Consider the following 27340-nt stretch of genomic DNA (forward strand, 5'->3'; position numbering starts at 1 on the left):
GCATAATCATAGACTTCAGTACAGAATATGGGGTGTTCCGTTTTCAAAAAATAGAGAATGAAATTTAATGTTCTTGAATGCTTCAGCTACGCAAAACAAATTTCCTAGGCTTAGCAATCCTCTTCCTCTGCCTCCCTTCGAGTTTCTAAAACTTTAGAAACGTGGGAGGCGTAAGATGGTGGTTCTGGTGGCTTTTTGTTGGAGGAACAAGGAGAACTGGAGCTTGGTGGGCAGGAAAAGGGAAGTCTTGACGCAGTTGCAAGCGCGTGCTATACTATCTCAGCAGCAACAGCCCTCCGACATTAAAACCAGTCAGCTAAATTGTTAGTGATAATTCTTTATTGGAGTGCAGCATTTGTTCCTATTCTGTTAAAGAAGCTGTCTGTAAGCAACTCGTATGTTACTGGTCTTTGGACTCTCTTATTTTTAAAACGCTATTTTGGTGTTTTAGATACTAAACCACTGCTGAAGTTGATAAGTTAGCAGCATGCTAGCTTTCACTTTGAGCTTCCTTAATTCCATTTAGAGATTTAATCTGTTAAAAACATCCTGAAATAAGCCCCTTTTTTTGATTTTTGTCTTTCAGCACTACTTTTTTAAAAGAATTTCAATGGTTGTTGCAGAGAGAAAATTGAGGTGCACTTGGCTGCAGGATGTTCATATTGATTTGCTTTAAATAGCTTGATTTCTGTAGGTAATTAGAGTAAGAGGCCTTGTTTTTCACAGTAGGAATAGTAAGTTATTTGCCAAATTAGTTACCTTGTTCCATTACTTATGTAGATGGTTTGAAAAATACAAGAGATTTTGAAGGGGTTCAGAGAGCAACGTGGATCTAGAATGACAAAATACAAAGAAAAAAAAAATCTGCAGGCTTTAGAGTAAATAGGATGTCCTCTACCTGAATAAAAATGTTTGTTTGTTTGTTTTCAGATAATTGGAGTCATGAATGCACGGTATAACTATATGAAAAGGCAGGTGACCTGAAACTACTTAGAGTTTGGGGAGCCTATGAGCAGCTGAACCAAGAGCAAGGAAGAAAGGTTAAGCACGTTTAGCCTGAGGAACTGCTATCAAACGTTCAAGGGTAGTGAGGGTACAGAGAATGTAGGTTAGGGAGGATAACCGATCTACCTTCTCCTGCCTACTGGAATATCTTCTCTGATACAAGGAGAGGATTGTTTTTAGTGTACTGAAATTTGAGTAAAACTGACGAGGCAAATTAAGCTTGCCTACAAGCAGACTTGTTCAGAGCTGTATCCAGTGAAATTACCTTCTCAAAGTTGCTGTTTGTTGTTATCCTTGTGCTCTAAGCTTCTGTTAATGCAGCTGGGAGGAAAAAAAATATATGCTCCAATATTTGGGTTGTTTTCAGGATGAGCGTTAGGAAGACAAAGACTGTTTCTAAAGGTTTACCTACTCTTAAGTGATACAATCATACAAGCGGTTTTTGCTGAACCTCACCACTGCTCTCGAGAGTAGACAAATCTGATGGTGTCTGTCAATCATGCATATTACTAGCAGCTTCAGAACAGCTGTTTATCTTAACGAAGGTTACAACCCAGCCTTGTAACTATGTTTGATTTCTTGGGGGCTAGTGTTAAGCGAGTCTCCTGCTTTTGGACTAACACAGCTGGTAAAGAGAGCATCCCTGCTGCTGTTTTGTCCATGATAATAGCTAGCAAGCTTAGTAAACCTCTTATATGGGAGAAAACATCTATTTTTGGCCGTTTTGGTAAAACATCCTCTACCACTGTCTACATTTCTTCCTTAAACAGCTCAGTGGGATTCCGTGGGAGATACCATGAGATATGGTGGGAAAGGATTTGGGGGCTGTAGGAAGCCTTCTCCTGGTACTCCTAAGTGCTCCTTAGTATTCTTTAGAAAGTGAAGAGACACCTGCCTGCTCAAGTACAGTAATTAGCTAACCCTGTACCGTTGTTTTTCAGACGCTGTTTTTAGGACCTTCTAGAGTCTGTCTGCGGCTAACAAACTCTGTAATTACCCTGGTTTAAGCTCTTTGCTCCTCAAAGCTTGAAGGCAGCTTTGCTTCCAGGAAAAAAAGAGGAAGCAAATGTATAAACAAGCTTTTGCAAAACCAAATGCTTGCCCAAGATTGTGAGTTGCCATGGGTTCAAGCACATGCCAAAGAGGCAGCAGTGACCTGACGCCCTTCCAAGAAAAAGGGATCTTCCATTGGAAGGCAACTTAGACTCCACTGGCGAGACTCTTGTTGACCAGCAAACACCAATTTCCTCTCTCATTCTCACAGTTTAGGCAATCCTCCTTTGGCAAAGGTATGCCTTACCATGCATTCAGGGTTTGATCTCTTTAATCCTTGCATTACAGAAGGTAATCTCTAATCAGCAATTGTAGCAGCCCAGCTGAGGCAAGAAGCAGTGCTGGCCTGTACGTTGATGACAGCCTGTTTCACTTGGGAAGCCCTTAGGAAGGGAGAGCTTCAACCTGCCTGTCACTTTGCTTTGTTGGAGCACTGGTTTGAAATGAGGCAAGGAAATACAACCACAATTTACCTACTCTTCACACAGGAGTGGCTTGAAATGAATATCAGTTCCTCTACTAATCAACAAATTCCAGAGCAGCTGCTTGCCCTCCCCCAGTTTCGCGGTCTGTACTCCCAGTAGCTACATCCCGCTGTGCTCCTTTGCTCACAGAGGCACAGTCATGCTCGGGATTTGTCTTCTCAAGGAAGTCTCCATCACCTGCCTGAAAGTCAGTTGGATGCATCTGGTGTATAACTGGCTCAGAAGAATTCATCATGAAAACGTGGTGAGGTAATGCCACAGCTAATGCATTAGGCCAGCGAGCTGTGCCTAGCCAAAAGCCAAGCAGCTCTGGAGACAAATCTTAATCGTGGGTTTGTACCTTGGCCTGCCAGCACTCCTTGGCACCCTGACTTGGCAGTCAGTAACTGGCACAGGGATCCAGGGAAGCTCGTTCCTAAAGGGGCACTGCTGGAATTTGGCTCGCTTGCTACCCATTGAGACAGATTTCAAACTTTCTGCTTAAGAGGGCAGAGTGATCTGGGGGAAATATCCCTCATTTCCTGGACACAGAGGCTGCCGTGTGAGACTGAATCCCAGGAAAAAGCAAAGTGTAATAAAGGAGAATTAGTTGAGAAAATTGCACCTTGGGATAGGAAGTTGTCCATGTGGCTGGAACAGGCCCTTCAAATGCTGCAGCAAAACTGCTCTGCTCGCTGACCAGGGCATCAGGATGATCTGAAGCCTGTACATTTGCTTTCCGTGTATGTTTAAGCCTTGGTGCAGCTAGGAGAAGTCTTCCACATATAATTCACACCCAAGTATGTATGGAAATATATAAGATTTTCACAAGCTCCTTCATATATATCAAAAATGGTGCCTTAAATGATGAGACAGCTTCGGAAAGCATGCAAAATGCTGGCTTAGAAATCCTGGATTGATATGACTGTGGCAGTCTTATTTCCATCCAGCATTGTGCAGCCTCTTGTGGTATGTAGTACTCTTGTATTCATTGCATTTCTAAAAGAGGAAATACAGGAACATGTAGCAAAAAAGAAGGGTGAGACTTCTGACTGCGGTTAATTGCGACAAGTTGGTGACAGAGAGATCAAGGAAAATTCCACTTGCAGACAGACTTTTCTCTCAGTTCTGAACGCTAATAGGGTTTTTCTGCTTTGTTTTCTTTTCTATTTCATCTTATCTGCTGTGGCAAAACTGTCTTTCATGAGAATCTTTTGCACACATTCCTAAATGCTTTTAAGGGTAGAGCTGTCAGATGTCTTTTCTTGAGATGTAGTTCCTGGCACACAGTGACTGTGCAAAGCTGAGGGCTCTTCTCCCCGCAGTAATTATCTGTATTGCTCCAAGTGACGCTGGTGGTGAATGACAACTATGGATCAAAACATAAGCAGCAACAGAACTGCAAAGGTATGCCTGTTGGTTTTTTTTGGTCGTTGTTGTTGTTATTGTTTTTGATTTGAGTACAGCACAGAATTAAAATATATATGTTCTAGAGTAAGGTTTGACATTTTGAATTCAACAGTAAGGTTTGACGTTTGAATTCAACATTATGCTATGTGACGTTGGACGTGTTTGTTATTCTCATCCTGAGGGATGAGGGAGGGCCCTTAGGATGCTAACGTACCTAATGCCTCCGTGCTTTTTGTTGTGACAAAGCCATTAACTGGAAGAAATGTCTTCTTGAGGAGGACTCCAAATAAAGCAAGATTCCCAACAGCAAATACATGTAAATAAGCTCACTTGTGAAATAATAAATATATAACCACAAGGTTCCATCTGTCTTCTTGCTGTTCTGTAATAACATTTTTTACGCTGTTATGTTGCTCGAGACTTAAGGGGATACTCCAGATGAACAATTGCATGATTAGATAATTTCCCTACATTACATGTAAAACAGGAAAAGGTTTAAAATATTATCTCTGATTCTTTTGAAAGACTGAAACTAGTTGATGAGGTTTTCCACATTTACTTATATATTCAAATTGTACCTAATATATATTTTTATATATAGAGAGAAAACAGCCTGCTGCAGCTGTAAGGGTCAGAGAATGCTGAAGTCTCAATTCCTAATTCAATGCTTTGATTATCCTACTGTCTGTGAGTCTGAGAGTCTACTAAGCAGTGTAATTCTTTTCACCATGGTCTCAATATTTACTGTAAAGAAACTGCTGCCTGGAAATTTGATACAAAACTGGGTGTGCGGGGGGGGTTAGTACTATCTCGATGAGCCATTCGTTGCACTCCGAATTTTCCATTGAGGCATGTAAAGGTAAGAGGACAATTGTGTTAAATCATCAGAACCTGATGCAGGACATCTATACAAAGAGCGTGTCTATTTCTGGGAATGCTATTTTCAGGTTTTCTAAATGGCTTGCTGATGGCTAAATAAATGTAATGGTAGCAAGCTGGTTCCCAGTTCTAGTCTGAGGACCTTAGAAACAGCCACACCATACCCAGCCAAATTCAGGGGCAATAGTAACTAGAAAGAGACAAATTTCTTTCTGCTGTATAATTTATGAACTATTTAGGAGGGAGTATCATACAGTACTGTTCATTATAATATCTGAATGCTATGCTTAGTACTGAAAGTCAAAGGATGTTGTTTTTCCTACTAGCTGGACTTCTTGAAGTACCACCAGTAGCTTTCCTATGACAGGTGATGCTTTGCCATTACTGCTGTGCCCCAACTCTTCCATCTCCACATGGAAAACCACTTCTGAAAATGAGTTCAGTCTAAGATCACACCCAGAGAAATGATGTTATTTCTTCCTTGTTGCACCTGCGACAGTCTGCACAGGAAATGTTGCACATCTTGGTGCAATTTAAAGCACGTTAGCATGACAGGCTGTGCTTGGGAAATAGCTCTCTCATTGCTGGACAACATTTTCTGTGCTGCTGCCAAAAGAAAAACAGGAGCATTTCTTCAGCACGTGTTAAGTTGATCTGACATTTTCCTCTCCTTCCAAAATGCTCAGTTTATATATTCCTGTCTTTTCCACAAACAAGTGCGTGAGTGAATGCTTGTTTCTGCGAGCTCCTCTGCACCTGGGGAATAGGGATACCCACAGCCCTCAGTCTCCAGGGTGCCTGCTGCCACCCACCCGGACTCCATCGCAAACCTGGAGCAAAGACATGCTTCAGACCACAGCTAATACATTGAGCAGGGAGTTATTTAAACAGCCAAGAGGAAATACAAGACAGAATGGTAAAGTCTCCATTTTTCTGGGCCTGGGGTACTACATTTTGGGCTACTCTCAGGGAAGCAGTCAGGTAGAAGCAGACTCAATGCCCATCTTTCCTGGGGCAAATCTTAGAGGTAAGACTGCCGTGGGCAAAACAGCTTCAACACAGGGAATTTTTGCATCATTTAATTTATTGCCAATTAGCCACACTTCTAATCACAGATTTGGGTATTGGGAAAGACAAAAACCATAGACAATTAAGCAAGCAGTTACATAAACACCTCTTCTCCCCCTTCTCAATCTCAACGTGCCTTGGTTTTGTGCGGGGCAGACTCATTCCCCCAGCCCCTCTCAGCGCAGGGGATTGGGGCTGGGGTGCGGTGGTCCCTGCCTCTGCTCCCCGACTGCCCCAGCGCGGGTCACCCGCAGCCACAGTCCCTTGGGGTGTCCCTGCCCCAGCACGCCAGGGATCCTGCCTGGGATCAACTCAAGAGAACATTTAATTGTATGTGAAGGCAGTTTTGTGGCAGTGCTGTTACTCGTGTTTCTGGAACACCTCAAACGCTGGTGGCACCTTGGAAATTCCTGGGTAGAAAACGAGCGCCTGTTCTTTATCTTCTGCATGAAGCGGGGTGTTCAGGCTAATAAAAAGGCTGGCTGCCAGAAGGAAAGGAGGAAAGAAGGACCCCAAAAGTATTCAAATGAGTTGTGCTGACGATTCTCTCTCATTTGGACAACTGCTTATCTGCTACAAGCCCTAGCCCAAAGGTGTGGATTTTGTTCAGAAAGCATTTTCAATTCAACATTTAGCGTTTAAGATGCATTGCGTCTGAGCTAAGTGATTGTGGGTGTGGGAGTGAGTATCTAATTTCATCTCAAAGCTGATGTGGAAAGAGGAAGGAAAACGCTGTAGCCAGAGAAAAAGCAGTGAACACAAAAGCAAAATTAGTAAAAGTGTAAAAAGCTTTGAAGTTAAGAAAGATATTAACAAGCACAAATCAGTAAAACCTGCTCATTTGCATAAGAATAACCTGGACGGAGCTCCTGCTGAGCAAATAGCAACTATGAAAAACTTTAAATAGCAACTATTGTTGAACAACATTAAACAATTTCTAGTAATCGAAGAAACAAAACCTTTCACCCACAGTTAATGTTTAGCTCTCCTCTTCAGGTTTTATGCCTCTGAAGAAAGTGATTATTTCGCAGTGATTTCCATAACTACAAATAAGATCTGTTCAGTTTGTGAGAAACATGAAAATTTCAAGGTTTATAATTTATTTATTTTTTAATACAATATAACAGCAGTAACAAATGATGCTGCAAAATTCCATAAAATCACTTTCTGGTTCATCCCCACCACCTCTGTTTGTCTGCTAAGACGCAGTTGTAAAACAGAAAAGGCATTTCCCCGGGGGGGCTCTGCAGGAGGGACATCTGGGTGTCCTGTAGCAGGCCATCATTAACATCAGCAGCTGCAAGCCAATTGCACCATGGAGATAATTTTGCTACGTAATTAACTCCCTTCGTTCCCAATAGCTGCTCTCCTCCTGAGCTCCTAGCAAAGGCAGTGGTAGGTGGAGGGAGGCTGAGCGTTTGCTTTCCAGGCTTCCAGCCAGCCCCTGGAGGACTCCTGCCTGCTCTGCCAAGCTGGACGGAGAGAGAAAGGGCTGGGAGAGATCACATCCTCCCGTTTTAGGTGATGGAGTAACAGGGAAATAGGAGACAACAGAATGAAGGTCAATGTAAGTACTAGATTATTTTATTTTTGTTGCAATGAATTTAACTGCATTGTTTGTCTCAGTTGTAACAAAGGCATGTCTGGCATAAGACCTGGATCTGCCTGGGCTGCTTCTCAAAGCACGCTGTTGATCTTGTAAATGAGTTACTAACAAAATACAAGGTCTTATTTTTTAAAACACAATCTGAACTTAGCTGGGGAAAAAAAAATCTTTTTTTTTTTTTTTAAAGAACAGTATGTCTCAGAAGGGTGAGCTTTTGCACCATGAATATTAGACAGTAATGTGCCTTACTATAAAAAGTTATAGTGAATGACACTGGTTGGCTATGAGGATGCCCTTTGCCTTCCTCATCTGATTGGAAATAATGTGTATAAATAACAACAGTTTCAGTTCTACCTCCCAAGAAAGAGGATGCTGTATTCTTGATGTCAATCTGTTACCAATTACTAGGATATGAATAAAGAAAATATTTTAACAGCTTGAGTCACCCCGATGAAGAAATGTAAGGTCATTTGAATGCATGTCATGTGAGTATGGGAAAGTCTGTGCACTCTAGGATAGTGATTGACTACGTCCTACAGATCTTCTGCAAAGAGAACTGAAGCTCAGAAGAGGAAAGGAGTGGTGACTCTATTCATTTTTAGGAAATAGTGCTTTGTTCTGGGAGAAGGGGGGAGTAAGTGGATGGACCAAATCCCGTTTACAGTTACATGTAAGTGTTTTGTCCCAGACTTCCAGAGCCATGCACGTGCAGACAGCTTTAGCTTGCTTTGTGCTAAGCAAAATTTATTTGGCTGTGAGGCTAAATGAATCTTTCAGTCTGGCATTACAGCTGATCTCTGGCAGCTGCGACTCAGGGCAGGGACCTACGCAGTCCCCATGTGCCCTGAGTTAATGACAGCGCGGCGGCAACGTGCAGCTGCTGCACGGGAGTGGTGCTGTGCCCCAGTCATCGGGGCTGGTGGAAATCCACCTACTCCTTTTCATTGAGGAAAGTTAAAACTTCAGAGAAATTAAATTTTGTTCAAAAGGGTTGTTTTGGAGGAAAAAAAAAAATTGTAATTCTTGGGCAGATCACTTCAGTGAGGGAGACGGAGGAAGCCAGAGCATTTGGGAGTTGCAATGTTGCTGCTGATTCATTATGAATCAGAGAGAGCAGCCTCCTGGAGCCTCTGTCACTTCTGCTGCCTTCATGGCATCAGTAGAATCACAGAAACTGCTGCAAGTCAGGCAGGGGGCAGGGGTGGCATCCCATCGCCCTTGTGCACTCAGGAGGAAGAATATACAGCAGTCACCGCAAATGAATAACTTTTCTTTTGTTCCAGACAACTTATCCTAGGAATTTCTTGCCCGTTCCCTGGGCAGGCAGAGGACAGCATGGACCCTGCTCCAAGGAATTGCTGTTAAGCTGCTCTTTGCTTAGAAGTGCTTGCTATGTCTTCAGGTCCATGTTTGGAAATAAATTTTGTAGTAAAATGTAATTAAGATACGAAAAGGTTAGAAAAGTGCAAAAAGTACATTAATTGGAGCATATGAGCAAAAGCCTTTGGGTAGTAGGAAGAAACAAAATCCAGAAATATGTGTATTCATTTCTGAAATATCAGGAAACAGCAGTTTGTTTTTCCTTTAATGTGGGCATGAGAGCCCATGTGAAAACACTGAGTGGGAATGAAGTCCTGATTGCACGCAGAAGGGTGGGCGTGTGTCAGTTGGTCTTAGTACAGCTAGGCTTTGATTAGCAACACTTGTGGAGGAAAGAGTGGTTGGGGGAAATTAACAGAACTGGCCTGTAATTCCTACCGCTGCTTGGCTGATTAAATGTGAATCTGCAGAAGTTTCCATCTAAGTTCTTAAAAATCAGTTCTTTATTTCATCAAAAACTGATTTGACCACTCAGGACTTAAAACCTGACGATCAGCATGTGTTTCCACCCTCCAAAAATCAAGTAACCCATTGAATAGGCAATAAAAGCAAGTCCTGATATTCATTCATTCCTTGCTCATACAAAAAGATTTGATATTCTGCATAACAAGAACAGTCTTTTTTTCTGAAATAAACAAACAAAGGCAGAAGCACCTTCTGCAAGCCGCAGATTATCTTGCCCATCAAGAGGGCCGTACGAACCCCGCACCCAGAAGGAGGCCACGTGCCTGTAGAGAGAGATGTGAACGCTTAATGCAAGTGCTTCTCCCGCATATGTTGAACATGCGAGCTCTGTCTGCAATTAACTGACTCGGGTAAAACTTAAATTGACTAAATTGGCCTGCCCTTTGAAAGGGACTTAGTTGGGAAGCATGTTCCCAGCTAGCAGGGCAAGGGGAATGTTTATTTCTTCAGCTTTGTCCAGAGGTGAAGAGATTAACTGGAAATGGTTCTGTAAACATGTCAGAGGGTGTCACTGAGGCATGAACATAGCTGTATAGCAAACACAGCCCGCTGCCTTGAATGGTCTTTTCCTTCTCCTCAAATACTTAAGTCCTTTTTTTTTTTCTTTCTGCAGTAAAAGAACTTATAGACTTTTTGAAATGTAAAATGAAGCTACAGAAGTTGGAAAAATGTTTGTGTTCATCCACAAGAGAAGCTTCCACAATAAAAATTATCTTGTTTAGATTATCTCAGTAGGTCTTTTAAGAGGCAAATTTAAGAAAATAGATGAAAAATATTTGCTTTTTTAATTGAAAATGAAAATACCAAGCAGGACTAGAGTACCTATGGGTCACAGGAAATATTATGTAGTAGTACTGGAGTTTCCAAATGAGAACTGAGGGGAAAGGGAGTACAGAAATTATTTTAGCAGACTTGCAGGTAAGCAGCTAAAATGATTGTTTGATAGTTGTGAAGGATTTCGTCTAGCAATGTTTGCATGTGTTCTGTTTCATATTGCTATAGGCTGAAGATACAGACTGGGATAAGAAAGCGGTCAGGATTGCTTAGTAACAGTAAATATTTTATAATGTTCTCACGTTGTGGGTTGACTTTTTTTTTTTGCCTTAGCACAGACATTCATCCTATACACAGAGCGCAGATGCCAGCCTATGTGAGTACTCCAGTTCTGAGGCTATAGGAATTGTTTACCATAGAGTTGTACAATTTTGTACAATTACTAGCTTTACTTGTTCTTTTTTTTTTCCTTCCTGTATTAACAAGCATGAGTTAACAGTTTTCATTCTGAAGCCTCTCAAGTGTTGTTCTGTAGTGGGAGCAGGATAAGGACGTACAAACTATAAAGATGCAAAAAATCCAACCTAAAGGGCAAGTTCCTACCACGATCTTGTATTAGATGAATTGATCTAAAATTCAGTAGAAGTAGGTGCACTTCCAGGTACACAAGAACTTTTCTTCACACCTAGTTTAGTCGAGCCCATGTCACCAGAGCTCTTATGCAGCAAAGCTACTCGCTATGGTTGGCTCAATATATGTGACTAATTTACGTTGTGGTTACAAGGTCACAGAATCCTGTATGGGGGAGAGCAACAACTTAGAAAGAGGTTGCAGAGGATGCAAGCTCTGTTTTCTAGATCTGTGCTCTGTCGTCATCTTGATAAAACGTGCTTAGTGAGAGGGAAGAGTAACAGCACTGTCTGCCAAGGTGCTTTCTCATGTGGTGATGCACTGTTTTTTAAGATGTTCTTTATCTTACAGTAGGTCTGTGGGTGTTTTTTTTAGGGCTGCTTATGGGATGACAGAGAAGAAGCAACAAACACCAAAGAAGAAAAACACTTTGATATCATCTACATAGCTTTAGAGCTTATTACATGCTGGTCATTGCAAGGACACATTAATGAGATTTCATAAAATAACGAAGAACTACACACAGCTGGCCCGAGATGGCATTTTGTGGGTGACAGTGTTAGACAGCCAGTGTCCGCTCCTCTGGTAATAAAGAAAAAATGCAGATCCCATTGGCCCTGAAGCACAGCTTCCTCCTAGCTAAGCATCCCATAAGGTCTCTGTGATCCTGGGAATGCGAGGCTTGTTTATAGTTAATGGCAGGTCAGAAACGTTTCTGCTTACATGACAGAAAGGGGCTGCCACAGTGATTCTTTACATATGTCCTAGGCAGCTGAAAGTGCAGATAGGGCCCAATTTCTGAGAAATAACCTCGCATTAGATAAGGCAGAGCCTGCACTACAAATGACCTCATTCCACAAAACCCTGGATATGCTTGTTATACTTTGCTAGATGTGTTGTTGGATCAGATGCTCACCTGCTATAAACATAACCTTAACTTTTATCCACAGAATTGCTCCCACTGTTATTGCGATCACAAAATAAACTGGCTAGGATGACTTCTCAATAATAAGTGTCTCAATAAACGAGCCATTTGGAAGAGGTCTGGCATCCAGCAGCTTCTCAGTAACTCCCTCTGTGTCATAATGTGAGCAGATGGAGCCCGGAGGATGCTGAGCTGTGGGGCTGGCTGGGGCCTGGGCGCTGGGAAGGGAACGGGGCTCGGACGGGCAAGGGGAAGTTCCTTACCCAGCCTTGCAGAGCTTTGGTTTACTCGGTGTGACTGTACCTTTCCTGTGGGAGCATTGCTGAGGATTTAAATTCAGTGGAACATGAGCATAAACAGTCTGGCATTAATAACTGACCCAGCTTAGCTGCCACTGTAGGTTTCTCTAGCGCTGTGGAGTTCAGCACTACCTCAAACTCCACAGAAAAGCAGCTAATGCCTAGCGTGCTCTCTGCTGCCAGAACTATAGCACTTTCCACGACAAAAGCGAGCTAGCTCAATGCTTTCCTCCTGTATGCATATCCAACAAAATAGCTAAGCACATAAGCACCTGTGATGTTAGGCATCTCCGGGAGTTTGAATTTTATTTTGCCAGTATTAGGCTGATCTTCAACAGTTGTTTCAGCATCCTGGGCTCGTACACATTGAAGCCATAGCTGGGACTCCAAAAAGCTAGCAAAACTTGTACAGTTTCCATACCACCAGGTCCTGAGAGGCTGGTAAGTAACCAGAATGCTCAGAAAGGAAGCAATAAAGGGGACTTACTACTCCTGTAAGTAGAGGAACAAAGGGCAAGATATGAAGGCAGACCTGTTTGACCTGTTGGTTTTTCACATTGTGAAGTTGTTCCTTCTTCTGGTTTCTTGGCGCTGAGCATTCAGCAGAAATTAAGTTACTTCAGTGGTGTGGTGTGATGCTGCTTGGATTGGATTTACTACGTGCTGCTGCAGCTTTCTGCCAGGTTGTGGACACTGAGAGCAGGCAGAAGAGTCTGCTTAAAGGAAGAAGGTGGTTGTGTGTTTTGTGGTTTGGTTTTCTTGTTTTTGCTATTGCAGTGTGAGATGAAGATGCAAATAGAAGATTACTTTTGAAAGAGTTTTGCCTGGGACCTTCCTTTAGTTTGGTGGTTACAAATTACTAATATTCTTACCCATTTCTATCTTTTATAAAACTCCTTCAGAGACTAGTTCCAAGGCAAAAGGAGAAGAAATCTTCATTAAGATACCTGAGTTTCTCTGCCCTTCTTGAAATAGAATTATACAGTGTATACACTTACACTGAAACTGAGAATGAATGGAGAAGGCTTTCTCTCAAACTCTGTCACACTGACCCTATGTCCTGAAATGTGAAATTTGATTTAGCACTGCCTTAGGTGAAAGAGCTTTTCCATTTCATTTCTCTCTCTGACAACTCAGCTGGCCAGCAGAAGTCTGACAGTCACCCAAATCATTCATGTTCTATAGTCTGGAGCTTGGAGCTTGTCCCCATTGCTTCTCTATTCAAAGTCTTAATTTTCCCAGGTTCCAGCCTTATAGATGGGATACAAGATGATCTAAGAGAACCGGCTTGTCGTTCTAGCTCGGTCAGATATTTCCAAAGTTTCCTTCTACTTATTTTTTTTTCTTCCAACCTCCTGGTTGGCTTGCAATTGAGAAGATTTCAAAGACTCCTGGGCATTCGTGTTGCCAACTGATGTGAGCCCATACTCTCTAATTTGATCTCTACAAATCAGGGGCTACCTTTCAAAATTTGAACTGCTCTGTTCTGCTCCGAACTGGTGTCTCACCTCGGGTGTTTGCACAGTGTCTATTGACAAAATCAAAGGAGTGGGCGGTGTGCTTCAAGTAAAGAGATCCTGTGTTGAAAAGGCTTGATTTCCATGTTGTAAGTTTAAAATGTAACTTCTCATTCACTGGGGTTGTTCCTGAATATGTTCATCTGACTTTGCTGAATGAAGTGTTGGTCAGTTGAGTTTTTGATGCTTCTGTGGAACACCTTTGCTGTTGAATGGAATTTAGACTTCCCTGTTGCTTATGCTGACCTGGCTGTTCTCTTGATTCATTCATTTGGCAACAGAAGCAGACTTGGCAACGTCTAGGAAGAGAGATAAGAGAACAGTTGGAATAATTGCTCTTGCTAATATTTGTTGCAGTCATGTTTGAATGTTGTTGAAGTATCACTGATGGGAAGAGTACCTCCTCACTCTTATAACCTAGGTTGCAGCCTAGATGCACACAAATTCTCACTGATGTGTACGGGCCAGATTCTGACCTAGTGAAAATCAGCACACTTACTGTAAAAGAAATACAATTTGAAATTAGACTTGAGTAACTTCATACACAGGTTAATTAATGAATTGGGCTCGGTATGCTACTTCCACAAGAAAGAACTAGTTGGGAAAACGTTGACATTTGGACTCCTAAAACTATACCGTGATCCAAATTTCCTCTTATTTGTTTCAATGGAACTTGGAAGAAAGGTTTTGTTGTATAATGCATTAGAGAGGAGCTCAGTTCCTGAGTTCAGATGCCCTGGCTCTGCCACCAATGTCCTGCCTGAGCTTGGATAAGGCTCTTTGTACTTCAGCTGCCTGTCTGCACAAAGGGGATGGAATTCCTCTGTTCCTATACACATCTTCTTTGCACCTTAAGAAGAGGCTCTGCCCTTCAGCATCTGTAGAGTGCCCAGCAAAAAGAGACTAAATGTCAAGCCACGTCTAGAAGTGTTGCTGATGAACAGTAGGAAAAGTTGGATGAGGTAGGGGAAGTGGTGGGGGGGGGTCCAATGTTTTGTTTTGTTTTTCCATTTGTTTTGTTTTTATTCTCCTCTCACCTGTAACATGTGAAGCCCAAGCCCACCCTGGGCTGCACTCTGTGATGAGATTCCTGAAAGCCTGGCTTCAGCATGGGTGATTCAGAGCATTTGGCACTGCCGAAATAGAAAGTGGGCTACCATGTTCATGGCAAAACTAATCAGACTATGCCACAAGGAAAATGGGACAGTTGTCTGTCTCTGACAGCTGCTGATGGACCAGTCCATGTATCATAAAAAGGCCATTGTTCGTGGCCATTCTCATAAAGAAATGTGTGCTGCTAACAACAAGCTACTTTCATCAGCTGAGCTGGCAAATGGGCTTTCTGCTGCTGCGTCAAACCAGCTGTTTCTTTACAGCAAATGCTCTGCATAAAAATACAAGGCATCATGTTTCCTATTTGGGTACTATCTTTTTGGACATTACTTGCACTTTCTGATAAGAAATTAATGCTGGAACAGCCAGTGGTAAGCAGTCAGTCACATTTTAAAGCTGAAAACAAATGGTATGTTGTATTAAAAAACACTACATCACAGTTCTTTCTACCCTTTGCACAAATGCACCTGGTTAATAAAGCTACCTGTTGCAACTGCTTTCACTCCCCTGTCTTGTAATGAGTAAACATACCCAATATAAATATTCTAAAAATAAAACACAATCATCACATATATAGGCTTCAGGTGAGACAGGTATGGCAGTCCTGTGGTGAAGAAGCCTAGAAAATATGAGTATTTGCTATCTCACAGATTTTCCGTGATCTTAGGCAAGCTGCTTATTCTATTCTTCCTTGGTTTCCTGTATATTTAATAAATAAACAGTAAGATGGCTGTCTGAAGATGCTGAAAGATACCGAATGCTTCGGTCTTCAGCGTATGGTGATGTCTGTGTCATGGAGAGGAGCATGGGTGCTGTTTCAGGTGTTTGTGCCTGAAGATAAGCTCACGGATGCACTGCCTTGCCTTGAAGACTTACCAGCTATCAGAGATAGCAATTCATTTGGTGTCACCATGCACAAAGTTGGATTTTTCTCCCTGAGCTAAAGTGTCACATAAATTGTTAGCCTGGGATTCTCTGAAGCAGTAGGATCCAGCTCCACAGCTTGGGGATGACATGGGCCCAGCTGGAGGTTGTGTCTTTGGCAGCATTCCTGCCACTGGCATTACCAATGGACACATATTAAACTCCTCAGTGTTGATGTTAGTGAGAGGTCTGTCTTCATAAGGCTTTGAAAAGAAAAAAAAATTTGAGGTGAAAATAAGTAGTGTGTGTTTGCTTCTTTTTTCAGGTAAGAAACAGTTAACCTTTTTCATGTGCATCTGAAGGCCTCAGATAAATGAGGTAGCGGTCAGGGAGGGTGAGTTTTATTTTTAGTGGGGTGATGCATTTCCTCTGACTTCTGACAAAGAATCCACAGAATGCCAGTGGGGGGAAACCACCTATTTTTCATAGCATGGTGTTCATAAAATCCAAGCAATAAATGTTAGCTCTGCTTTCAAGAGCCTCGGTAGGAACAGTGATGAAGAAACACAGCAGCATTATGCCATTGCTGCACAACATAGTAGACAGATGCTAGAAAACATTTAACACTCTGAAACCAATGCTGAGAAACGTTCTTTAATTCCAGCCCACCGGGTTTTATGCTAAATTGAAATTAAAGTGGAGATGAACACCAAACTGGAAACTAGCACAACATTTCTGTCAGCGTAACATAACAGCACAACGCCATGGCTTTCTCTCTCCAGAACACCTTGGCAAAGGCGCTTTACGACAACAAAGCGGAGTGCTCGGATGAGCTGGCCTTCCGCAAAGGAGACATCCTGACGGTTCTTGACCAAAATGTCATCGGCAGTGAGGGCTGGTGGAAATGCTCCCTTCATGGCAGGCAGGGCCTGGCTCCTGCCAACCGCCTCCAGCTCCTGCCCGGCGCTCAGGCCCTCCCGCTGCCTCCTTCCACCCACGGCGATGTCCCAGAGCCACCAGCAGGCCAACAGAACATCTACCAGGTCCCCTCAGTCCCCAAGCCTCCTGTGGCATCCTCTACATACGAGAAGATGGAGGGGTGGGTGAAACCACCAGCTAGGGCCTGCACTCTGCCTGCCCAAGGGATATACCAGGTACCGGCCTTGGCTGCACAGCTGCTCAATGAACGGACCCAAAGCTCAACGCGTCAGGTAAGAGTATCAGCGGCTAGTAAAGTAATAAATGTTGTTGTTATTAAAGTAATCCTAGGAGAAGAGAAATAATAATGGCTATTTGCCTGAAAAATGCAGGGGAATTTGCAGCGAAGTCATTCAAATAAATGGTGTTTAGGAAATTCCCATAAACTCTCACAATTTATAGCATTATGGGAGAAAGGCTGATCTGGGCAGTATATGAGTCTCCGTATTCTGTAGTGTCTCACTCTTTTTGACAGTTTAAGGCAGCTGTAAAGTACAGCAGGAAGTACAGAATATACTGTTTGTTTGGGGGAATCTAGAAATGATTTACAAACCCGTCCCAAAGTTAAACAAGACCCAGAGCTTTCTCCCCTGGCTGTATACAGCATGCATCTATCCAGCGTCCTCTGGCATGTGAAGGGGTCTTTGCAATCATCTGCACAGGAAGATGATTCGTAATAAACAAATTTTGTCCTTTGAGACTGCTGGCTTTGATGTAGTTTCTCAGAGTGCTGCTGTCTCTCTCTTCGGCTGTTCGAGGTTGTCATTACCCTTGCACAAAGCAGAAGCACCTACTTTAGACATGCTGGAGAACACGGGGTTGTTCAACAGTGAATGGGGCCTGAACCAGTTTCTCTCCCAGCCTGTTTTTACTGCTGCTGAGACAGTGACCAGGGTAGGTGGGATGAGAGCAGTCACCAGTCCCCCCAGTTATGGGGAACTGCAAACCCAGTTTTCCAGGATTTCATTACAGCTGCTGGGCTGGCTTTTTTTTTCTCCCTGTTCCTTTCATTTGGCATTCAGATGAAACATGGAAGTGGAAAATGAAATTTCGTTAAATTTCACATCAAGTGTCTTAACATCAAAAACTTGAGCTTTCTTCAGCATAAAATTAATGTGGAATCTTCTATAATAAAAGATAAATAGAGCAGGTGTGGAGGGAGTTCAAGTGCAAGCTTTTGTTCAGTCCCATGAGCTCTTCAGCCCGGGGTAGCTCTTTATTCTGTGTGTGAAAACCACATTAGAAATGTTAATTGGCAGAGGAAAGACGTTTGGCCCTGAACTGCATAGCCTTTCAGGCTGTTTTAATGAGCATCTAATCTATGGGACTCAGCTGGCCAGCTTTCCTCCTGTTGTGATGGAGGCAAGCTACAGGACCTGAGGTGCTGGTTTCTTCTGTGCAGCAAATGGATGCTGGAAAACAGACAAATTCAGAGCATCTCTAGTGACTGAAACCTACATTTCCAGCACTTGAGCTGCACACCCAGACCTCATGCGCACCTACCATAAAGGCAAGCTCAAACAGGGAAATAGCTCCAAAAGACCCTTGTGCGGTTGCTGTGGTCTGATTTCTCTGCATTCCTAACCCTAAAGAAGGCAAGACATTTGCAAACTGAAGTGAGATCAATCCAGATTTTCCACATTGTGCTAGCAAATCAGGCCCTGAAATTGTCATCTTTCTCTCTGTTCAAATGAATGGCCCAATATTAGAGATCACTGGCTTTACCTTTATCAGTAACTTCATGGACGTGCCTTGTTTACCCTACCAGGGTAAGAGGAAAGGGAAAAGAAAAGCCCTAACCTGCTTTTATTATCTAGAAGTTCAGCTTTGCCTGAGCTGCCTCCTGCACAGCATCACAGCTGTTGTTACAACAACTGTACCTTGGTGGTCACAAGCTGCACACAGATGCACTGCAGCATTCTGGACTGCCCCGGGTAGATCCTACAGGACAACTGGCAAAGCTCCTGGCATACTCAGCTGTTCCCTGAGCAGCTGGGTAAAGCCACTGTAAGTCTTTTGAGATGATTGAAAGCAATAAAACAAAACAAAATCTCTCAAAGCCTGTATGCTTTCACCCTATATAAAAATATTGTGACTTTATTTGTTGCCCAGAGCTCAGGGCATCTTCTTCCATTATTGTGACCAAACGTGCTATCAGTTAAAGGGAACAAATCATTTTATACTAAGATGTGATCCTCAGTTTCCTCTGCTGTATACTGAATAAGACTTGTCCATCTGAAAATGCCAGTTAGTGCTGTTTTGCAAGCAAGATGGCTCATGTTGTAGAGCACTGAGGGGATTCGTGTTCACTCTCTTTTCTTTAGATGGGAGCAAAGAGCTTTCACAAAGACAAAGCAAGCAGTTGTGAACCTGGAGTCTTGTTCCCCTACCACGTTTCCCCTAGATTTAGTTGCTCCGACTATCATACGATGGAGAACACTAATTCCAATATTATATAATTTATTTTAATGCTTCATCTCCAGCAGCGTTTCTGTGGGTCAGTAGTTTGCAATACTCTCTCTGTAAACCAGCCATGGAGACCCAGGCTAAACCATGCTGAATGAACAAAACTCTGTTTCTGAAGCTGATGAAAAGACCTTTCCCAACGCTCGTATTTTGGCATCTTAACTAATTGTCCCACAGATCTGGTCATAGCTCTTAAAACAATGTTTTAAGCAAATAGGGGAATTAGTTTGTAACTGCCCTCAATAATGTAATTCCCGTATCAGACTTCTGTTTACGGAGCTGGACAGGACATCAAGGTAAATGTTTACTCCTTCCAAGTGAGTAAATCCCTTGTAATTACAGAATAATGCATCTCAGCCTGTATCTTTTTGCTGCCATTACTCCTACTAAATACGGCCTGACCTAACGGCTCTCTGAGACTGAAGAAGTAGAAATTCCCTTGCTTTCTTTTTTTAGTGGTTCTGCTTTTGGGCAGTAAGATTTAAGTGATAGCAGAAGCTTGATTTTTCTCCAAATCCTTCCCCTTCCTTGGCTAATAACGCAGATTCTTTGAATTGTATGTGCCTGTTCTTATCTGAAATAAAGCAGAAATGATGGCAAAGGAAAAAAGTATGAGGCTTGCTTGTAAGGTTAGCTCCTCTCTATCCCCATCAGTGAAAAGCTGAAAGGTTTTTAATCACTTAAGAGCTCCCTATAAGTGGCCTATTCAGCTAGTTGAGTTTTCAAAGATGTCCTGAGACTACTGCTGACTGCAGTTCCCTCACTATTATATTTTTCTTCCCCTCTAAGCACCTCTTTACTCTCCCAAGAGCATCCCGGGCTTCAGTCCCGAACATCAGAAGCGAGGTGTATGATGTTCCGTCCACGCAGCGCCGCGAGTCCCTGCTCACACGGGTAAGTCCTGTTGTGGTCCCCCCATGCAGCTGGGACCTCGTCCCGCCTCCCTCCCCTCGGAAACATATCTGAAGGTTTAAGGTTCAATTCTAGAATTTCCCTGTTTGCTTTTTGCAAAAACTTGGCAGAAAACCATATACTTTTAGGGAAGTTGAAAGCATAAAGCAGTTCTCTTTTGAATTTGTTAGACACTTTAGATAAATGTGTCTTAAATATGGTTATGTTTCTAACAAACACTTTTAGTTTTACTATCACTGAGCTCTGGGGTACTCTTCCACAGGTGAATTCCCAGTATCAGAGTGGCCAACCTCTCTGCTTTGGTTTATCCATCAGGAAAGGGATTTTGTCTCTTTGTGTCTCTTGCCTAGGAAGATTTCAGGATGTTTGCAAAATGTCTCTAGTGTGTGTACAAAAAGCCTAAAAGTCACCCACACCACCCACCATCTGGGCAACAAAATACAAGGGATTAGATCATGTAACCCCAGCTCATTCAGAGGAAAGACAATATGCTGATCAGGTCTTCCACTGGAGTGTCGTGGTTCGTGATCTTCCTCTTGATAACCTGTCTCTGTGGAGAGAAAATGTCACCATTCCCTCTGCGTCTCTGCAGTGCATCCCAGCCCCATCTCACTGCCCACCATGCAAAGGGGGGTGTGCAGGATCACAGCAAGTCACAGGCACCTTATCCTCCCTGGTACCAGCTGGCAGAGCAGGGTTCAGCCCACCCGAATTCACTTATTACCAAGTCATCAACAAATGCCTTTGTTCTACCCGCTTTGTATCAATGTGGTGATCCCTGCTCAGCCCCAGCACCAGGCTGCAGGTGACAGCTGCCTTGCACCACCTAGTGCCCATCCCCGTCCTATCCAGCTCTGCAGAAAAGCACTTCAGCAGCTCTCCAGCAGATCAAGCCCTGATCCAAGCTGTATGATCTGAAAGCCTTTGGATACCAGCGGAGTCTTCAGTGGGCTCTAGGAAGGATTGAAGCCAACCTGTTTGTTTTTCCCTTTGGCCAGAGCGCTGCCACTCCGCCCACAGCACGAAAGGGCTCTGTGCTGCTCAGATCCACCGAGTGCTTCCAAGAAGAGCAGCAGCTTTACAACATCCCATCCGGCCCAGAAAAGACAGGAGCTGTTAGCCACAAAGACTCACCCGTGGGCAGTGTAAGTAAGACTCGCTGGGCATGAGAGAACAGTCTTCTGTTACTACTGTGGTGTTGGGCATGTGTGCTAAACCTCCCCCCAAGCGTGTTTGTAGGTGAGGATAACAGGGATAAGACCATGTCTTCAGTGCAGTACTTTGTCCTTTATATTAAGGGGACAAATACTGCCTGAGTCCTGGATAGTCAGGATACCTACCAGGATGAGGACTACCAATGCAAATGTATTTGCATATTGGACTGCAGGCAGCAAAATCTCTTGCCTTATCTTCTTTTTATGACAGTGTGAAAAGCAAATTCAACACTGTGCATTAGTGAATGTCAGATTGTTTGTATTCAAGCAGACAGAAACAAAGTCCTCCCCCTGCATGCGGCACTCCTGTCATTCCATCTGGGAGAGCAGCACGCTTGGTTTTGGGGGCAGTACTGAGGGGTAGCTCCTCCTCACTGTTTGAGGAGCACCCTTCTTGAAGAAAGGGCTGATCTGAAACTTCACAACAGAGGAAATGCCTCAATGGAAACTCTTTATTAGCTGAATGCCAAATATTTCAGTTTTCCTGAACAGTTTTAGGATCCAAGCCAATTTTGACAGGTTCCCTAGCACATGTGCGTGGGCACTCCTAGGGTTGGGGAAGGGTTCCAGGGCAGACCAGCCCAGCACAGGAAACTGGAGGCTGCATCATTTTGTGGGCTTAAAGAGAAGTGCCATAGGTTCATGGCTGCACCACAGCTGGAGAAGCCAGACTTGAAGAGAGTGTGGTTTCCCCAGTGAAAATAAAATGGGGACCTTGGCATATGAGTAAGTGCTCGTTGAGGCTGGCATTGCTGGCATCTTCATGGCTATTAACAACTGTGCCAACCAGCTGCAACAGCCTGGAGCAGATTTCCTTTTGGAGACACAGTTTATCATTGCTTCCAAAATCAATTTTTTCTTTGAATTCTTCATTCATGGGGAAACTTAGAAAATGCTGGCTTTGGTCTAAAACACCCTTGTCTGCGCTCCCTTTCTCATGCACATTTTCTGCAGAGGACCTGGCCAGTTCTTTCTAAAATTTTTATTATGCAGTGGTACCTTCAGTTGTTTCTTGTTGTGACACACACCTCTAGCTCCTCCACTCCTTCCTACTTGTGCTTTGTGCTTGTAAGGCATTTGCATATAATCTGTTCCAAAGGGTCTCTTAGTATTAGTCTGGATCTTCTTACACAGGAAGTGTCCTTATGTGTGCATTTTCAATTTCATAGATTTCAGCTGTGCACACATCTTTTTAAGGCATTGCGTAAGATCTGTAGACATCTTAGGAAAACCCATCAAGTAAAAAATTTAAACTTACTGAAGCTATTCGACAATGGTTAGTTCTGCCTATTGGTGGCTTCTATTTGTCAACATATGCATACGAATGTGGGTGGGGATACTGAAAAATCAAGTGTTTTCTTATACAGAGGTTAATAAAATCTTACCTGCTTCACTCTGTAAAACTGAGTGTCTAATGTTTCCTACTAATAAGCTAATATTTAGCTTTTCTTATAGTCATTTCATAAAATTATGAAATGAAAGTGTCCCATGCTAAGATAGATCCCACAGATTTCACTGGTTGGGGATGCTGCTGTATGACTTAATCATTAGTGCTTGAAATATTTTAACCTTCATATGTGCAGCCTGTGCATCTTAGAAAGGAAATAAAAACTATGGGTTAGACTTTTCATGGTATGATTCCATTGACGTTACTGGCGTCACATACATTTGCACACTCCGAGAATTCAGTTTTGTTTATTTTTTTTTTAAACACTGCTTATAAATCCTGTGTGCTCTGTTGCAGTTGTATGATGTCCCTCCCAAAAGAGAAACCAATGCTTCAGGGAAGGGATCTCAGAAAAAGAGCTGGGGCCACTACAATACGTTGCCAAACCCTCGAAAGTCAGAATGGATTTATGATATTCCAGTATCACCTGAAAAAATGGGATTAGAACAGAGCCCTTCTGGCCCTTCCTTGGAGAACCAGGCGCTATATGATATACCCCCAGCCAGGTACAAGGCACTAACAACAAGCACTGAAGCCAAAGTTGTGAATCCACAGTTATACGATATTCCACCAACACAGCGGAAAGTAGTGTTTCCAGATGTCCCTCTTTATGATATTCCACCCCCAAGGGACATGCTCCTTTTGCCACAAAATGGTAGCTGTGAGGCACCCTCAAGTCACCTGGATCCGAAGGCTGAGAACCAGACTTCTGGAGAGAACGTTTATGATATTCCTAAAGGTTTGCCCAACACTTTGCAGTCCAAGAAAGAGAGGGAAAAACCCAACAGCAGTTCTGGAAACCAGGCATACCGTGTTCCAGTCCAGATCTCAAGAGACACCAAATTAGAACACGACAGGTTATCTGCTTCTAGTGCGGACAGCAGAAGCAGCACTGTCTCTACATTCTCAAACCCTTCTGCTGAGTTTATGTCGTCATCAGAAGAGCCTGTCAAAGAAATTAAGCTGGATCTTGATGTAGCCATAGAGACACTGACGAGACTGCAGCATGGTGTATCCAGCTCAGTTGCTAGCTTAATGATTTTTGTGAGTAGTAAGTGGAGATTACAGGAGCACCTGGAGAAACACATTGAAGAAATTCATAGGGCAGTTGATCACATAAAAGTATCACTTGGAGAATTTTTGGCCTTTGCTCGAGCCATAAAGGTAAATGCGTCCTACATCACTGATAATAACCTTCAGACCAGAATTAAAAAACAGCTGGAAATTCTTTTCAACTCATTCAAAATCTTAACAGAAACAAGAGAAGCTCTAAACAACTGCAACTGGTCACTGGAGGCTTTGGTCCTCAGGAAACCTCAGAACAACCCAGATGATCTTGATCGCTTTGTTATGGTAGCTCGCACAATTCCAGATGATATCAAGAGATTTGTATCCATCATCATTGCCAATGGAAAACTTCTCTTCAGAAAGAGTGAGAAGGAGCAAGAAATGAAGCAATCAAACGTCAGCCCAGAATATAAAATGGCAAAACAAATCCCAGTGCCAAGAAGAATAGAAATAGAATCGCTTCAAAGAAATACTCATGACAAGCCGAACCATAGTCAAGTCTCCCAAGAGAAAACAAAAGAAAATGCTATTGAGGACTGTGAATATGTTCAACTACAGGTTAGTATGGTAGGATTTTACATATATTCTTGATTCTTTGCAGACATTAAGTTATTAGCACTATTTTCTCTTTGCATCGGTGCAAACTTCAGTTTGCACAACTACTTTTTGATGGCACAGGTGCAATGACCAATAATTTTAAGTAATAAAGAGAACTGGCATTAGAGAATTTGCCCACATAGCAAGACAACAGTGAGAGAAGATTTTTAGCTTGTCCATTTAAAAGTCTCTCAAATTAATTAAAAAAAAAAAATTAGCTAGGAGTTAGCAATTTTTTTTTTCTCTGTAGACTAGTGGTTGTTTTCTTGCCTGTATATTTCATTTGTTGGCTCTGAAATCATCATATGAGAAACGCTGACTTTCTAACTTGAAATGTATTAGGCTTTTGTAGAAAATTTTGACAACAAATTAAACTCTGAATTATCAAGCTTCTTAGAATAATTTTGGACATGTTAGAATTATTTTTCTTATAATTACTGAAATGTCTGCTAAGAATCTTCCTCTTTATTGGTTTTACAAAGAAATGTTGACTTGTCCTTAGAATATAGGAAATGTTTTGTTTTGTTGAAGCTGATTTCAGTCTTAGACCTTGCAGGATCCTGACACTAATATTTTAGTAGAAAAAAACTGCTTTTGCTTCCAATATGTTTATCACTGTAGTCCATAACATGAAGCAAACAGATTTCATGTTACTTCTCCTGAAGTAAGTGGAAAAACATATTTATACTCACATATTTTATGCAAACCATTTCAATTTTGCTTTCACTTTGATTTTTAACAGGCACAGAAAATCATTTCAGGTAAAGAAGTGTCAAAGAAGAGTACAGATTCAAAACCAAAGGTATTTCTGACTTTGAAAACTATTACATACAAGGACTTGTATTTCCTTGTTTCTGTGCTTGCTAAAATTCAAAATAATTTGTGTTTGGAAGCACATATCTATACATAAAGATCTATTTGTTTTCTCATAGTTCATTTTCCCATAACTAGTTCTTCAAATAAGTGCTGAAAAACTATGCAAAACATTTTCCTCAAATGTAATGAACTACTCTAAGTTAAAGTCATACTGTTCTTTATCTGTTTGCCTGTGCACATCATTTGGGATAAGGCTGTGAAAGGTTATATTTCAAAATATCTTGTAATGCACTGGTATAAAGATCGATTCCCATTATAGTACGGTTTTAATCATTCATAACCCTCATGAAGACAGTACCTTTAAAAATCAAGTCTGTGTTTTGCCCGAGAGCTTGACTCCAGACTCTATAAAGGATTGATGTTTAACTACAGTACTTTGTGTGCTATCTATCCATTACTAAAATTGCGTTCAGTGAAATCTGTTTAGGGAAAAGGTAATTGGGAGAAAGCAGCGTTATGAAGCACAGTACTTTGTAGGAAGAAAAATTATTCCAAAAAAATTCTGGGCTGAGGCTGGGGCAATTTGGAGCCCGTTAACTAAAAGAACTCCTTGTAAGTGAAGAAACATGCAAAGAATACAGGGTAGAACAAATAAAGAAACAACCAGTGTGACACCAAACTGACTCTATTTACTGTGTGGTTTTTTTTAATCCCTTTTCTAGGTTTTGCTGTCTTCAAAACAGAATGTAATTCAAAGCAAGCAAGAGCCTGCAAAGAAAATAGCTCTTCCAGAACACTGTAGGCTGTGTTTTGGTGCGCTTCACAAGGCAATTGCTGTATTTAATAATAGTCTGAGCAATAACCAGCCACCTGAAGTCTTTATATCCCACAGCAAATTGATCATCATGGTGGGACAGAAGATAGTGGATTCTCTCTGCCAGGAAACTCAAGAAAGAGATGCTCGGAATGACATTCTCCACAGCAGCAGCCGGTTTTGCAGCCTCTTGAAGAACCTGGCTCTTGCCACCAAAAATGCTGCAATACAATATCCAAATGCAGATGCAATGAGGGAACTTCAGAATCAAAATGATGAGCTGTATAAATATACGCAGCAGTTTAGAGCAATGATGGAATGAAAGATGCTTTTTTTTTTTTTTTTTTTTTTTTTTAAGAACAGTGGTGAAAACTTGAATCTCTTCATTATTAGAGTTCTCTTTGCTCCCTTTGTGTAGGAACCAAGGGGGGCGCAAGAAGCTCTGTGCTGCCGACTTTGTCTTCCCCAAGTATTCCTGCCAGGTCATTCTCTCTCGGGTACTGATGCTCATTTAGCAGGTGAAGACCCACACAGTGGCAGAGACAGAGAGGATTTGTAGTATTAAATCTGTACTTTCTCCTCCGCTGTTCAGACACTGTCTAGAAGTGTTATCATCTTACTGTTGGGGCAGAAACGTTTGCTGTGTATTCGAGCAAATTTTATTATCTGATTTTTATTTTTTATTTTTATTTGTATACAGATAAATATATTTTCCTACTTTTTTTTTTGTTTGTTTTTCTATTTGGGTATGTAAAGTCTGTCTTTAAATTTAAACATGCTGTTGTGTAAGTTGTGATATTGCTATGTGTACCCATCATCGTTTCTAGAGCACTTGACTCAAATCTTGTAATTAGGGGTGGAAAAAAGTATCTGAAGAATTAGCTTTGCAGCTGTTTAATGTACAAATGTGTATTACATGATGAAATCTGCATGGCATAGATATTAATCAGAACATGTTCCAGCTCGTTATCTGAGCACTGACAGAAAACTGGGGGTTCTGCCTTGCCGTGTACAGCCACGAGGAGCTGTTCCTGGTGCTCTGCCTCGGAACAAGTTGGTTTCAGTCAGTAAATATGGAGCAAGCTGGTTTCAGTCAGTAAATACCGAGGGTTTGGACAAGCACCTCCAGCATGCTGGCAATGTTATTTGAGTTGTGCTGTGGAAGCGCACCTCACACTTGGGCACTGAATTTGTGTGCACCACCTCAGGGCCGTGCGGTGATGTAGGCCCTGTAACTACCCCTGCGGACTGTTTCTGTGCCTGTCTCTCTTTTATTTTTCCTGATTAATTTATTGTAAAGTCCTATCTGAAATGTGAAAGCCGGGCCTTTCGGGTCTATCTGCACGTTTGCCCTGACACGTGCACAAGCCCTCGGTGTTTGCAGCTGATTCCTGCTGCCACGCGTGTCCGTGGGGCACAGCCAGCCCCTCACGGTACCACCTCTATGCCTACACCTCTCCCCCACAGCGCCGCCATTTTGCGGGGCTCTGCCCCCCTCAGCGGCGCGGGAAGCGTCGCCTCAGCACCGGGGGGGGGGAAGGGGGGGGGAGCCGCTGGTTTGGGAACTCCTGCTCTG

At 42.4% G+C, this 27340-nt stretch overlaps 1 protein-coding gene across 4 annotated transcripts; it reads left to right on the plus strand.

The window, feature by feature from the left end:
* Positions 1-15: 15 nt before the first annotated feature.
* On the plus strand, positions 16-27259 carry CASS4 (Cas scaffold protein family member 4). Of its 4 annotated transcripts, none has more exons than XM_040576248.1 (7): positions 16-3929; positions 16235-16663; positions 19686-19790; positions 20807-20953; positions 22767-24095; positions 24877-24936; positions 25673-27259. In XM_040576248.1, the coding sequence occupies exons 1-7, from the start codon at positions 3885-3887 to the stop codon at positions 26084-26086; spliced, it is 2529 nt and encodes an 842-aa protein (XP_040432182.1). In that variant the 5' UTR covers positions 16-3884; the 3' UTR covers positions 26087-27259. The 4 variants fall into 4 exon arrangements, with proteins under 4 accessions (XP_040432182.1, XP_040432185.1, XP_040432183.1 ...); XM_040576249.1 differs by lacking the exon at positions 16-3929 and adding an exon at positions 7164-7446; XM_040576250.1 differs by lacking the exon at positions 16-3929 and adding an exon at positions 7164-7440.
* Positions 27260-27340: the final 81 nt, after the last annotated feature.

Source organism: Cygnus olor, chromosome 16 (genome assembly GCF_009769625.2).
Source record: "Cygnus olor isolate bCygOlo1 chromosome 16, bCygOlo1.pri.v2, whole genome shotgun sequence".
NCBI lineage: Eukaryota > Metazoa > Chordata > Aves > Anseriformes > Anatidae > Cygnus > Cygnus olor.

Excerpts from the sequence above, each read along its gene's own strand:
- CASS4 (XM_040576248.1), top strand. The coding sequence starts at position 3,885 with ATGACAACTATGGATCAAAACATAAGCAGCAACAGAACTGCAAAG. Across the intron at positions 3,930-16,234 it reads GCAGCAACAGAACTGCAAAG|AACACCTTGGCAAAGGCGCT; the intron begins GTATGCCTGTTG and ends TTCTCTCTCCAG. Across the intron at positions 24,937-25,672 it reads GTACAGATTCAAAACCAAAG|GTTTTGCTGTCTTCAAAACA; the intron begins GTATTTCTGACT and ends TCCCTTTTCTAG.